General features: G+C 39.8%; 1 protein-coding gene across 2 annotated transcripts in view; it reads right to left on the reverse strand.

Annotated features, from left to right (window-relative positions):
* Positions 1–1,729: 1,729 nt before the first annotated feature.
* The window catches only part of PRKG1 (protein kinase cGMP-dependent 1), a 1,258,435-nt gene continuing 1,244,939 nt past the window's right edge, over positions 1,730–15,225 (reverse strand). For both annotated transcript variants that reach the window (XM_044915991.1, XM_044915990.1), the window contains exons 14-18: positions 14,100–14,263; positions 5,477–5,599; positions 5,331–5,393; positions 3,793–3,859; positions 1,730–1,934 (exon numbers count right to left, since the gene is read on the reverse strand). In XM_044915991.1, coding sequence (XP_044771926.1) covers positions 1,836–1,934; positions 3,793–3,859; positions 5,331–5,393; positions 5,477–5,599; positions 14,100–14,263 — 516 coding nt within the window. In that variant the 3' untranslated portion in view covers positions 1,730–1,835. The remainder of the gene's footprint in view (positions 1,935–3,792; positions 3,860–5,330; positions 5,394–5,476; positions 5,600–14,099; positions 14,264–15,225) is intronic.

The raw sequence follows: 15,225 nt of genomic DNA on the forward strand, positions 1-15,225 counted from the left end.
TTATGTTTTGATACCATATTCTAAAGTAGTCTTGGTATGAAAAATTCAAACAGAAATCATAATATATGCCTTCTTGGATATGGTGTAATGACCTGTGTGGATATATTTTTTGCAGAAATGTTTACGTTTCATTGATTTAAAAAAACAAACAAACAACTTTATACTGGAAAAAAGCAACCTTCAATTTAATATAGCAAATTCACACACTGTTCCATATCAGGATGACAGCTAATAAGATTATGCATTTGTTTACTCAGGGAGAATGCTACTTGTCCAGGAAAAGCCTCCAAAACAGTCTGCTACCTAGGACAGCTAACTGTAGTCAACTCGCCTGCCAACAAAGGACTCAGTTTAAAGCTGCTTCTTTACCCCTCATGAAAAAAGCAAGTAAGTTTGGTATTTTCCAATACATTACAGGACTGAGATATTTCTGTCCTAGTTAGCTAAAATTTATGTTTGAGAAATAGGGGTCCTGTTTTCTTCTCGACCCCCTCCCTACTCTCACACGTGCATGAACTCACAGTGGCTCATTCTCCAAAAGGTCATCAACAGCGGGCTAGGTCTGGTCCCGTTCCCTGACCTCACAGAAGCAAGCTTTCTCATCTGCTGAATCTCAGTGGTTTTGTGCTTTCCTCCTCTTCTTTTTGGTTCAGGCCTAAGACAAGAAGCCAGCTGAATGGGTTTTAATCACCTGTCCCCCTTAGCCCTAGGCTATGTTGTGTAAGTGAAATCGGGTGGGAGTTTGGTTGGTAAATGTGGTGAAGAATGCTTGAGTCTCTGGCTACAGAGGTGATGAGTAGACTTTGTGTTGTCTGCTCGGACACGGACATTTACAGATGAAAGATATACATAGCACCTATATAGTTTCTTATTTTTATTTTTGGATGGATCTTAGTTCCTCTCCACCCTGCCCTGCCCCACCCCCCAAGGGTTTCTTTTTATAAAAGGGAATATTTTAAGCCTCAGTCTGAGGGCATGTTAAGTAATAAATAAAAATCAATTGGCTGCTAGTCATTTATTTCTAGGACCATCTTGAAGCACAACATTTTAAAAGATATGAAATGGTTTGTGAGTTGCTTTTTGTTTTTTTTTCCACTCTGTCATGCCAATTTATCAAGAAAAGAAACAAATATCATGCATGTTGTTGTTGTTGTTTTTTTCAATCCTCTGTGAAAACGCATATATACCTGCTATGAGAGTTCTCAGCAGAATCTATAGCAGTTGTGCTTTTATTGTATCAATTTTTAAAATCTGTCGGAAAGGAAAGGTAACATTCAGTCTCGTCATCAGCACTGCTGGGAAATTAAATCATGAAACTTCTAGCACTGGGTTGCCATGACCTCTGTGACCAACAGGTGCGCGGCCCTCCTCCGGCTTTCGCAAATGTATCCGAACGTATCCTACGCCCTCATGGGAAAAGGAAAGGAAGCTCCCGGTTTGTGTACCACCGTCATCTCTCGTACCCAATATGTGATTTTTTTGATCTTCTTGATAATTCTAGCAAGGTGCAGACACTTTTACTAGATGGAAGTGTTTCCGGCAGTCTTTCAAATTACAGAGCAAAGCAAGATCATTGCAACACTAGAAGACACCTCTTGACTGGTGTGAAAGGCTTTGCTTCAGGACCACCATGTCAACTGCTATGTTTAGGATCAAACAGAAAACGTGTAAAGAGCACTGTTGTCCTAATGCCACTGCATTTACCGGAGCAGCATCGATCAAAGGCATCATGGTGACCCCGGGCACTAATCTTCTCTCCGTCCCTCAGGTTTGCTGGCAGCTGTGTCTCAGAAAAAGCTGACTTCAGCAAGGCAGAAGCAGGTAAGAGAAATACATTAGAAGTCTATGTCCCACCCCGAGTTGTCGTCAGGCGGCGGTTCGTCATTGTCCTCAGGGAAACTGTCGAAATTGCTTGTGTCTGTGGGTGATGCAACCTGCACACGAGAGGATGGACAGGGAAAGCATTTCTTTATTTGCGAGTCAAATTCCAAAGGAGAGTTTTACAAAGTGTTCTTTATTCATGCCCTCGTCGACAACTATTTTTTTTTTTTGAGTGTCTACCAGGTTTTGTGCTTTGTATAGGGGGAACAGCAGTGAATAAAAACAGACACGGCTCTTATCCTCATGAAGTTTCTACTCTAGCAGAGGGTGCATTGTAGGACTCAAACAAAAAAGTCTGGTTACTGCTATGAAGAAAAAAGAGCATAAGAGTGACGATGGAAAGCCTCTTTGAAAAAATATTATTTCAAAACTAAGAATCGATGAGTTTGATTTTTTGCATGTGCAAAGGTCCTGAGGTGAGAGAGAGTGCTTCATGCTATGATGTAACCAAAGAAGGCCAAGGTGGCTGCTCTATAAGAGAGGAGAGTAGTGGAAAGAGAAATAGGAAAAACAGGCAGAAATCAGGTCGTGAAGAGCCTTGTAGGCCATCTTAAGGCTTTTGTGTATTTCAAGTATAATAAAAAGCCATTCCTAAACCCAAGCAAAACTCTTGCAAATTTACTGGGTAAAGTCCAATCTGGAGAGCATCAGTAAAAGCGATGAAAATCCACGCTGTAGTTTCCCTCATTTCTAGAATATTTACAACCACTGATGTACTAATATTGAATGAAATATATATGGGTATATCCATAAATATATCCCATTCAGTATTACTATTACATAAAAGGAAACTGCTGATAGATTTAGGTAAGTATCATTTAGGCTTACTATTTACCCCTCCAAGTTTCTTACTCTAATTTATTCTAAAAACAAAACCTCAGGAATTCCATTAGCATCTGTAATGGGAGGTATGGTAATGGGATTTGTGTTTTGTCTGTGAATAAACACAAACGTCGTCACAGAAATAAATCTTAGAAGTAGGGAAAATGGTTCTGCATAAAGAGCAGTCTTGAGTTAGTCCCAGAAAAACAAAGTATATATCTGAATGGCTCAGGACAGTGAAGCAGCCCCCTATTTCTTTGTAAAGATGCAGCACGTTTCATCGGACAGATGCGGTATTAAATAAAAATACGTAAAGATGCCAAACCCTTGATCACCGTCAGTGGGCTGCTATTTAACAAAACGCCTGACGTGTTCAGAAAAGAAAGTTCAGGAAAGAGAATCCTTTTCTTTTAGAGCCTCATGAAAGGATACATGAACACGGTATTGCCTGGGAGTACTTCGAAGCGATACGGAGCCATAAAAAGAAACACTATTGGCCAGGAATTGGTGGCTGTTGGACTGTTGACCAAACCCAGCCAGAAACCAGAGGGCACAGGAATGCTCTGAGTGGCTCTTACAGGTTAGGCTCCTGGGCACAGAGCAAGGTGGGGTGTAAACTGGGATCATAAAGACAAAATAACAGCCCACTGCCCTAACTCACCCAAGGATACTCTTGTATACACTAAACTGGTCATAATTCATCAAGAGGCCTAATTCATTAAAGTTGTTCATGCATTCTTGGGCATTGATGTGTGAAGTTTATAGATTCTGAAAAAGAAACTGGTTGCTGGACACTCATTATGCTCTTTTGTCTACATCAGTGGATATTTAACACTTACTATACTAAAAGTCCATTTTTATTCAGAAATAAATGAAATTAGAATGAAGAGTTTAAAAAGGTAATGGTAAAATACACATAAAACAACCATCCCCTAATTGACCTGTGTTTAAGCTTGGGTTTTAGATGCCATTATTCTAAGGTGGTACTTCTCCTGTAGTTAATTTAAGCTGATCATAGGATAAAACTTTAACAACTGACCTAAGCACCGTACCTGTGTCACAGAAATATAAGCTGGATGGTCTACTTACACTTGGTATTATAGGAGGTGTCAAGGTGCCTTTTCTTAAGCCTTCCCAATTAAAGCCCTCAAACCATCTAGGAAAGGGAAAAAAAAAAAAGGTAGCTAGTTAAAGGCATTTTACTTCAGCTAAAACCTCATTGCAACATACGTGATAGAAAGCAGCTAGGCAAACATTTTCAATGTGACAAGAATGTATTCTATTGCAAATTTTTAGGGCCAGGTTTTTAAAAATATGCATTCCATAAAAGAAGTTAATTGTTGAAATATTTAACACCAACTAGAAAATAACTCCTTTTCTAGCAATTTCAGGCAGAATGTCTGTATGACCTTGTTCCTACACTATCATTATAACTTAATAAATGTCATGATATGCTTGGCCCTGAGCCTTATAGGACATTTTATTTTAAGGCTATAGAACCAGGGCATCAAAAGTCAGGACAGAAAATTATCCTTTCAGCTTTGCACTGATTCTGTGGGCAGCCTCAGTTAATTAACCTTTCCACAGCACTGTATTAGGTGTAACTCTGACTTGGCACTTTTTGTGTGTGTGTTCATAGAAAAAAAAAAAAAAAACATTAAATATGCAATACTAGGGTCATAGCAATTCCTAATAAAATGAAGGTATTTTGTGTAGTTTTTCCTTTGAAAATGAGGACCAGATAACACTAAGGTTTTTGGTTCTGTTTTGTCTTTAAAGTAGCAAATGCTTACACCAAATTCTTAGCAGGTGTTTGAGATATTTATAGATATTTTGATAAATAAGTTCTTCTGGTAGGGATGTGAATTTCTTGTGAGTGTTACCAAAATAGACTAATAAAAACCTATTTGGTCTTAGTTTAGCATTTAAATATCCAATTAACTAGATAAAGTTTAATTTTTTTTTTTAAAGATTTTATTTATTTGAGAGAGAGAATGAGAGAGAGCACATGAGAGGGGGGAGGGTCAGAGGGAGAAGCAGACCCCCTGCTGAGCAAGGAGCCCGATATGGGACTTGATCCCGGGACTCCAGGATCATGACCTGAGCCGAAGGCAGTCGCTTAACCAACTGAGCCACCCAGGCACCCGATAAAGTTTAATATTTAAGATGTTGCTGTGGTTTAAAGAAAACCACTGTACTCTGTACTTTTTTTCCTCTCTGTTTTATCATCTAATTAGGGAGTAGTGAGAAAAATATATTCCAGTTTTAGTCTGGGAAATGAGGCATGATATGGTGGAGGACTTTCATTTTTGATACCCTGGTAGAGAATAGAATCCCAGAATTAAAAAAGTACACATTTCCTCTTTGTGCCGGAGAGGAAAAATGCCCAGTAGTGGGAGTTGGGAGAAACTGAATTCAGTGAATCAGTCGCTTAGTATGGCTCAGGGGTCATGTGTATTTGTGTGATGTTTCCCAGACACAAGCAGAAGGGCCTTAGATCAGAAGGCTAACTGGTCTCACGTCCCCTTGGATGTTCCCGTAGGCTAACTACCCATCACCCAGCCTGGGGAGGTACCTGTCCTGCTTTCTGGACCCTCCACCGATAGGGACAAGGAAAGAACACTTACTTGTGCTTCTGAATGTCTTTCACGCCATTTTTCAAATTCCCCAGTCTTTCTGATGGGTTATCCCTGGAATGAAAATAAGAACTTTAAGGAATCGAATCACTTTGGCATTATGATCCTTTCAACAGCCATGGGGCTGAAATGCTTACCTGCATAGTTTTTTAATTAAATTAGCAGCATTTTTGGCAATCTTCTTTGGAAATTCTATCATGTCAATCCCCCTCAGTATGATGTTATAGGTTTTCATAGGATCTGGGCCTGAGAAAGGTGGGCTGCGAGAAGGAGACGTGAAAAGAGAATCACTTTGGTTTTCTAAATAAGAAATCTTAAGTTGTTACAACTCCACAAATTATATCAATTCTTATCTAGGGACATATATGAGTAGTGGTAACGGAATGATGCTGGATCAATAGCAAAACAACATGGAAACCTTTTCAAGGAAACTGCTTAGCAAAACCATACATGGGTCAAGTTTGTCTGTCTTTTTAGTGCAGGTGCTGAACACCTCTTGCTGTCCTTGGCCATTCAAGATGCTTCTTCCACTTTCTAGCCCTTTCCCTGCCCTTGATTACACCTGAGCTGAAGCGCAAAATCACTAGAACATTACAAGGACGTCTGTGATAGGACACCATCTCCTGCCAACACCACCCTGGCTCACTCGGATCAGCACGCCATTTGTGGTCACGGTACTGATCCCATGAGCTCTATCAACCAACCTAAAGTTTAAATTCAAGTTATTAGACTAGATTGTTGCAATATATATTTTTTTAAGATTTTATTTTTTTTAATGTAATCTCTGCACCTAACGTGGGGCTTGAACTCACAACCCTGAGGTCATGAGTCGCATGCTCCAGCGACTGAGCCAGCCAGGTGCCCCTTGAATTTAAACTTTAGAGTGACCTGCCATGCTCTCTCACACACCCTTTCTGCCACTTGCTATGCTTTGTATCTGCCTTCCTCCCGGACTCAGTGGTGTTCTCTGCGGGTGTTTCCAGAGTCCGGGAGAATGCCCGGCCCAGAGCGCGTGATCAGTGAACATCTGCTGAACGAGTCCTTCTGCAGAATAGTGCTCCTCCTCCCCTCCCCTCCCCTCCCTGGTCATCAGTCCTCAGTAGATAACCCGACACGAGGCATCCTTATTAGGAGGCCCCCACGAGCCAGATCCATCCTCGGAGGGTAGCTTTGGCCAGGCTCAGGGAACACAGAGATGATAAAGACCCCCTCCTTCCATCAAAGTGATACACCTGGACAAATAATTTCTTTGGAAACTATTCTCCTAACACCGGGTTCATGTCTCTATTGATTATTATTTTTGCCCACCACTTCCATTAATAGCAGTTCAAATTATTTCCTTTTAATGAGCAGGCTCCAAACAAGAACCCCAGCACCACTATTCCTGGCGATGTTAATAGGAGAGCGGCTACAGCATCTGTGGAGTGCATCCTCTCTGCTCCACCCGTTCTTCTCAGGGCTTTGTATGTTCACTGAAGCCTCACAAAGGACCCAAGGCTAAAAGTCCTAGGTCTTCCTGTCATTTTCAGGGCAGCTACTGCTTTCTCTGAAGCAATCCTTTCCACAGCATCTTACCTGTTCTAAGTTCTCAGCTTCCTAGATGTGATTTACTGGAATGATCTTCCAACCAGCTAGCCTGTCCCTCTTCTGGTTTGCCTTACACATTACTCCTGGCTTGTTATTCCTAAATACTACCACATAGGTTACCCCTTTTCAGAAAATACTTAATGACCGCCTCTGGATGGAGTGCAAACATTCAAGTGTAGCAGTCATGATCCTTAGGAGATGACTCTTATTGATCTCCCATTATTATTAATTATCTAATGAAGTATAGCTGACACACGATGTTAATTAGTTTCAGGCGTACGATATAGTGATTCTGCCAGTCTGTATGTTCTGCTATGCTCGCCGAAAGAGTCGCTACCGTCTGTCCCCACACAGCACCATTCCCTGTGCTGTGCCTTTCATCCCCCGTGACTTCCTCATTCCATAGCTGGAAGCCTGTACTTCCCACTCCCCTTGACCCCTTTTGCCCATTCCCCCACCCCCCTACCCCCCCGGCAACCATCAGTTTGTTCTCTGTACTTATGGGTCTGTTTCTGCTCTTTTAGTTTCTTTCTTTTTTAGATTCCACATATAAGTGAAATCATATGGTATTTGTCTTTCTCCGTCTGCCCTATTTCACATAAGTATGATACCCAATAGGTCCAGCCATATTGTTGCAAATGGCAAGATTCTCATTCTTTTTTTATGGCTGAGCAGTAGTCCTCTGTATGTATATCTATCTCATCTTCTTTATCCATTTATCTATTGACGGACACTTAGGTTACCTTCCTTCCTTGGCTAATGTAAATAATGCTGCACTAAACATAGGGGTGCCTGTATTTTTTTGAATTAGTGTTTTCCTTTTCTTTGGGAAATACCCAGTATGGAATTGAATTGCTTGGTAACTCTAATTTTTTGAGGACCCTCCATACTGTTTCCCACAGTGGCTGCATTCCCACCAACAGGGCATGAGGGTTCCTTTTTCCCTCCACCCTCACCATCATTTGCTATTTACCATTCTAACAAGTATGAGGTGATATCTCATTGTGGTTTTGGTTTGCATTTCCCTGATGATGAGTGATATTGAGCATCTTTTCCATGTGTCTGTTGGCCACCTGGATGTCTTTTTTTTGGAAAAGTTACTATTTAGGTCCTCTGCTCTTTTTTAAATTGAATTGTTTCTGTAGTGTTGAGTTGTATGAGTTCTTTGTATATTTTGGAATATTAACCTCTTATTGGATATACGATTTGCAAAAATCTTCTCCCATTCACTAGGTTGCCTTGGTGTTTTGTTGTTTCCTTTGCTGTGCAAACCCTTTTAATTTTGGTATAGTTTATTTTTTGCCTTTGTTTCCCTTACATTAAAAGACATATCTAGAAAAATGTTGCTAACATCAATGTGAAAAAGATTATTGGGGTGCCTGGGAGGCTCGGTTGAGCATCTGCCTTTGGCTCAGGTCATGACTGGGGGGTCGTGGGATGGAGCCCTAAATCGAGCTCCCTGCTTAGCAGGGAGCCTGTTTCTCCTTCTCTCTCTGCCCCTACTCATTCTCTCTCTCCCAAATAAATCTTAAAAAAAAAGATTATTGCCTGTGTTTTTTCTTCTAGGAGTTTTATGGTTTCAGGTCTCGCATTTAGGTCTTTTATCCATCTTGGGATATTTTTGTGTATGGTGTAAGGAAGTGGTCTAGTTTCATTCTTTTCTACACAGCTGTCCAGTTTTCCCAACTACTGGCTGAAGAGACTGTTTTTTCCCTATTGTATATTCTTGCCTCCTTGGTTGGAGATAAATTGACCACATAAGAAAATGATTATTTCTGGTCTCTCTATTCTTTTCCAAAGATCTCGGTGTCTATTTTTGTGCCTGTAGCATACTGTTTTGATTACTGTAGTTTTGTAGTATATCTTGAAATCTGGGATTGTGATGCCTCCAGCTCTTTTCTTCTTCCTTAAGATTGCTCTGGGTATTCAAGGTCTTTTGTGGTTCCATACAGAGTTTAGTATTATTTGTTCTAGTTCTGTGAAAAATGCTATTGGCATTTTGAGAGGAATTGCACTGAATCCATAGAGTGCTTTGGGTAGCATGGACATTTTAACAATATTAATTCTTACAATCCATGAACATAGAATATCTTTCCATTTATTCCAATTTCTTTCATCAATATTTTATAGTTTTTAGAGAACAGGTCTTTCACCTCCTTGGTTACATTTTATCTTTTTGGTGCAACTGTAAATAGAATCGGCTTTCTTAATTTCTCTTTCTGCTACTTTGTTAGTATATAGAAATACAAGAGATTTCTGTATATTAATTTTGTATCCTGCAACTTTACTGAATTCATTTATTCTAACAGTTTTTTGATCGAGTCTTTATGGTTTTCTATGTATAGTATTAGGTCATCTGCAAGTAGCGACAGTTTAACTTCTTCCTTACCAGTTTGGATACCTTTTATTTCTTTTCCTTGTCTGATTGCTTCAGCTCTGACTTCCATTACTATGTTGAATAAGAGTGGTCATAGTGGACATCCTTGTATTGTTTCTGGATCTTAGAGGAAAATCTTGATTTTGGGTTTTCCTATAGGGCCTTTATTAGGTTAAAGCATGTTCTATCTAAACCCACTTTGCTGACAGTATTATTGTAAACAGATATTGAATTCTGTCAAAAGCTTTTTATGCATCTATTGAGATGATCATATGGGTTTTGCCCTTTCTCTTGTTCATGTGATTTATAATGTTGATTGATTGAAAATACTGAACCACTCTTACAACCCTGGAATAAATCCCACCTAATTGTAGTGAATGATCCTTTTAATGGATTGTTGAATGTGGTTTGCTAATATTTTGTTGAGAATTTTTGCATCCATGTTCTTCAGGGATATTGGCCTGTAGTTCTCTCTTTTTTTTTGTAGTATCTTTGGTTTTGGTAACCATGCAGTGCTGGTCTCATAGAATGCACTTGGAAGCTTTCCTTCTTCTATTCTTTTGTAATAGTTTGGGGAGACTAGCTCTTAACTCTTCCTTATTTATTTATTTAATTTTTTAAAAGATTTTATTTATTTATTTGACAGAGAGAGAGACAGCAAGAGAGGGAACACAAGCAGGGGGAGTGGGAGAGGGAGAAGCAGGCTTCCCGCTGAGCAAGGAGCCCGACGTGGGACTTGATCTCAGGACCCTGGGATCATGACCTGAGCCGAAGACAGATGCTTAACAACTGAGCCACCCAGGCATCCCTTACCTCTTCTTTAAATGTTGGGTAGAATTCACCTGTGAAGTCTTCTGGTCCTACCTTTTTGTTTGTTGGGGTTTTTGGATTACTGCTTTAATGTTGTTACTCGTTTTAAGTTCAGATTTTCTATTTCTTCCTGATTTTGTTTGTCTATTTCTATTTCTTCCTGATTGCATATTTCTAAAAATGTATCCATTTCTTTATATGCCAACAAAGTGGACAATCTACAAACTTTGTATTTTGTTGGTGTTAGTTGTTACTTCCCTTTCATTTCTGATTTTAATTATTTGGATATTGGATCCTCTTTTTTTCTTCATGAGTCTTGCTAGAGGTTTATTTTTTCAAAAAAACAATTCTTACTTTCATTGATCTTTTGTATTATTATTTTTTTGGTGTCTCATTTATTTCCTCTCTGATTTTTATTATTTCCTTCCTTCTAACTTTGGGCTTTGTTGTTCTTATTCTAGTTTTGTTGGGTGTCAGGTTAGATTGAGATTTTTCTTGTTTCTTGAAGTAGGCCTGTGCCACTAAAAATTTCCTTCTTAGAACTGATTTTGCTGCTTCCCAAAGATTTTGGATTGTTGCATTTTCTTTTGTCTCCATGATTTTTTTTTTCTAGTTTTATTCTTGTAATTGATTTGTAGTTTCATACCATTGTGGTTGAAAAACCTGCTTGATAGGATTTCAATCTTAAATGTATTGAGCCTTGTTTTGTGGCCTAAGTTGTGCTCTATCCTGGGGAATATTTCATGTGCATGGGAAAAAAATGTATTCTGCTGCTTTGGGATGGAATGGTCTGTATATCCATCTAATCTAACGTGTCTTTCAAAGACACGGTTTCATATTGATTTTTCTGCCTGGATGATCTGTCCATTGATGTAAGTGGAGTGTTAATGTCCTCTACTATTATTGTATGGCTGTCCGTTTCTCCCTTTATGTCTGTTCATACTTGCTTGATATATTTAGATGCTCTCATGTTGGGTGGATCAGTATTTACAACTGTTAGATCCTCTTATTGAATTGATCCCTTTATCATTATGCAATGCTTGTTTGTCTTCGTTACAGGCTTTTTTAGTCTATTTTATCTGATATAAGTATTCTTACTGCAGCATTCATTTATTTATTTGCTTTGCACTTCCTTTTGCATGGAATGTCTTTTTCCATTTTTTCACTTTCAGTCTGAAGTTTGCCTCTTGTAAGCAGCATGCAGATAGGTCTTTTTTCTTTTTTTATCCACTCCATTCTGTGTCTTTGGAGCATTTAGACCATTTACAGTTAAAGTTACTATTGATAGGTGTGTACTTATTACCATTTTGTTAATTGTTTTCTGGTTGTTTCTGTAGTTCTCAGTTTCTTTTTCTCTTTTCTTGTGATTGATGAGTTTCTGTAGTGTTACGTTTGGCCTTTTTGTCTTTATTTTTTTGTGTATCTTTTATAGTTTTTAGGTTTGTGGTTACCATGAGGTTCATATATAATATTACTACTTATAGGCTATATTAAGTTGATGGTGACTTAAGTTCAAACACATTCTAAAAGAACTTGATTTTTACCCCCTTCCTGCCCCTTTGTGTATATGTTGTCATATTTTACATTATTTCGGTATAGTTGATTTTACTACTTTTGTCTCTCAATCTTCATACTAGCCTTATAAGTCACTGCTCTATTACCTTTACTGTATGTTTGCTTTTACTAATGATTTTTTTTCCTTTCATAATTTTCTTCTAATTATGGTCTTTTCTTTTCAACTTAAAGAATTCCCTTTAACATTTTTTTTTTTCTTTTTCTAGTAAGGCCAGTTTAATAGTGATGAACTCCATTATTTTGATGGTCTGGGAAACTCTCTCTCTCTTGCAAATCTGAATGATAAACTTGATGGGTAGTGTATTCTTGGTTGTAGGTTTTTTCCTTTTGGCACTTTGAATGTATCATGCTACTCCTTTGTGATTGCAAAGTTTCTGCTTAAAAATCAGCTTCTATAGCCTTATGGGGTTTCCCTCGTACATAACTAGGAGCTTTTCTCTGGCTTTTGAAATCTTCTCTTTCTCTTTAATCTTTGACATTTTAAATATTATGAGTCATGGGTTTATCTTGTTTGGAACTTTTTGGGTTTCCTAAATCTGGATGTCTACTTCCTTCTCTGGGTTAGGGAAGTTTTGAGTTATTATTTCTGCAAATATGTTGTCTGCCTTTTTTCCCTCTCTCTTCTACTTCTGGGACCTAGATAATGGGAAGATTGTTTGATATTTTCCAAGAGTTTTTTTTTTTTTTTTTTTCCTGTTCACTTGGGGTACTTTCCATTACTCTCTCTTCTAGATCTCTGATCCATTCTTCTACTCTGACTCATTCTTTTTTTAAGTTTTGTGTTGTTCTTTCATTTGGAGCGTATTCCTCTCTCTCCTCATTTTGTTTGACTTGCTTTGTTTCTATAAGCAGAACAGCTACTTCTCCTCCACTTGAAGGAATGATCTTGTGTACGGTCAGCCCTGTGTAGACTATGTGGCCTGGTGACTGTGGCTGTACAGTGCTGTAGCTACCCTGGGCTTGGGGGCATGGAGCCATCCTGGTAGGACGGCCAGAGCAAAGTGGGCATGGGTGGGGGCAGACCCAGGGATCTCCACAGAGAAGATACCTGGCAGGACAGCTGAAGTGGGCATGAGTTGGGGTGGTCCTGGGGCTCTCCAAGAAGGGGGCATCTTGGCAGGACACCTAGAGCCAAGGTGGGTAGGGGGCAGGGGTTATTCTGGCAAGTCATCTAGAACCAAAGTAGAGCATGCCTGGAGTGCTCTGGGGTGCTCTGCACCTGTTTTACTTTGGTGAGATGGCTGGAGCCATCATACCCTGGTGTGTGCCATGCTGGGGCCTGGGCTCACTGAGGTGGCAAGCCAGCTAGGGTGCCCGGGCTCTGCTCCCCTCAGGGTGGGGGGGAAACATAAGTAGGGGTGCTCACCAGCCCCTCAGACCTGTAGAGAGTTCCAGCAGCTCTCCCGCCATTTGGCAGGGTTCTAGGGCTGGTTCCTTTATTTGAAGTTGCCCTTTTAAGCCACAATTTTTTTTCCCTGTGCCCAGGGCAGATGCATCTGTTCACAGTCCCCCTGTACTATGCCTCCCCACTGCAGTTCACACATTGGGGGTGGGGCTCCCCTGTGTCCCTAACCCTCTCACCTCCCTCTCCCCTGACTTTCTGTATGGGGTCCCTTTCTATCTTTTGCTGTGCAGAAGCCCTTCAGTCAGCCCTCAGATTCCCATTATTACTAATTTTTTTTTTTTTTTTTTTTTTACATGAAGCTACTGCCCTTCTCGTGAAGCCACATCTCTGCCTGGAATGTTCTGTCCTTGCTCTGTACGTCTAAGACCCCTTCTTCCTTTAGGGCCCGGCTACAGTCTTGCCTTATTCAAAAGCCTCCCCAGACAAACTGAGCCCTCTTCGGAACTCTGTGGTTTATAATGATCCTGCTACTCCTTGTCACCCGGGCATGGCAGGATGGTGTATTTGTTTTTCTTTTCCTTGAGGAGCTTACAGTCTTAGACCTGGAAGTATTTAGTTGTGGATGACTATAATATTATTACACAGAAGCCCTGCAAAGCATTTACATTTCATTTAGATATAACAGTTGTTAATCTGTCCTCTTATTTCCATAAATAGTTGACCCTAGGTATTTTTATAACACTATTCTCTCCCTTGCTTCATTGCTGGCTAAGTGACGAGGCTCGAAGACCTCACAGAAAGACACAGGATTATTCCACATTCTCATATATGTATAAAGATTTAGCAATGATGAGGCCCAAAGTGGATGTTGAGTTTCTTTTGCCCTCATTGGACCCGTTTTCGAGTTTGATTTATGAACTCCTGGTGGCTAGCATAACTAACGGCAGTGTTGGAACAAGACATGGTGAGATGTGCTTTAAGACGGCCTGAGGAGAGGGGTAAAGGCACGAGTCTGCAGTTGTCTGCTGGTCTATTTTTATCAGTGGTTCTATGTCAATGTCCATACCTGCCAGTCAGAAGTTCATACATGAGGATTCCTAGTGACCAGTAGTCGGCGGAAATGTCATGGCCTTTGTTCAGGATGATCTCTGGAGCTACATACTCTGGAGTCCCACAAAAAGTCCATGTTTTCTTTCCAAATCCTATTTTCTTTGCAAAGCCAAAATCGACCTTACAAAGACAAAAACAAGTTATTTCAATGACCCTTACATTAGGCTTAAAAGCAGTTAAGTTACTGAGCTGTGGTGCACTTATAACACAATAAAAACAGATGCCCATTACTGTAGTCCTATGGTCTAGAAGGAGTTGTCTCTACTTCAAACCATACCAGCCTCCCTGATCAAACTCAGGTTCAATAGGGAAAGTTGAAACCTGAGTACAGGAGGAAACTGACATCATTACAAATAAAGGCAAATCTTTCTTTCCAGAAATATTTTCCATCTTTTCTTCCTTTCATACCAAGGGAGGTTGGGCCAGAACTCCTTTACTGAAAATGTTTACAAGACCAGTTGGACCTCCTTGACAGATTTTCCAGAATATGCATGATTTCTGCTGGCTTGAGGAGGTTGACAATCCATTTAGTATTGAGAAGCCACTTCGCTGCTGAAGGAGCTCAGTCACAAAGTTCATCCCCGCCCTTGGTAAACACGAACAGGGATAAAATGCAAATGTGTTCTTTGTTTTTCTAGAAACCTTTTGATGGAGGAACATCAAATGCTGAAAATGTATTTTTTCTAAAACAATTTGGTTGAGAATCTAAATCATTAACTGCCTTGATTTGATTTCTTTGAACATCGTATGCTGAATAGAAATCCAAAAGTTTAAAAAAAATAGGCACTGGCACATGCAAAGGCCATAAAAATTGTACATTTTATAATAAGAGAACTTCCCTCCTAACAGTTAAGTCTTTAGAGTGCTTGACTCATTTTATTATTATTATGATCACTACTATTATAATTAAAATGACCTGGATAATATCACCTACCAAGCCCATTCCCCCCGCCCCTTAAGATTATACATAAAACAGGGTTCCTGGATAGCTCAGTCAGTTAAGAGGCTGTGTTAGGCTCAGGTCATGATCCCAGGGACCTGGGATTGAGTCCCGCTGCTAGCTCCTTGCTCAGTGGGGAGTC

Source organism: Neomonachus schauinslandi, chromosome 6, assembly GCF_002201575.2.
Source record: "Neomonachus schauinslandi chromosome 6, ASM220157v2, whole genome shotgun sequence".
NCBI classification, from domain to species: domain Eukaryota; kingdom Metazoa; phylum Chordata; class Mammalia; order Carnivora; family Phocidae; genus Neomonachus; species Neomonachus schauinslandi.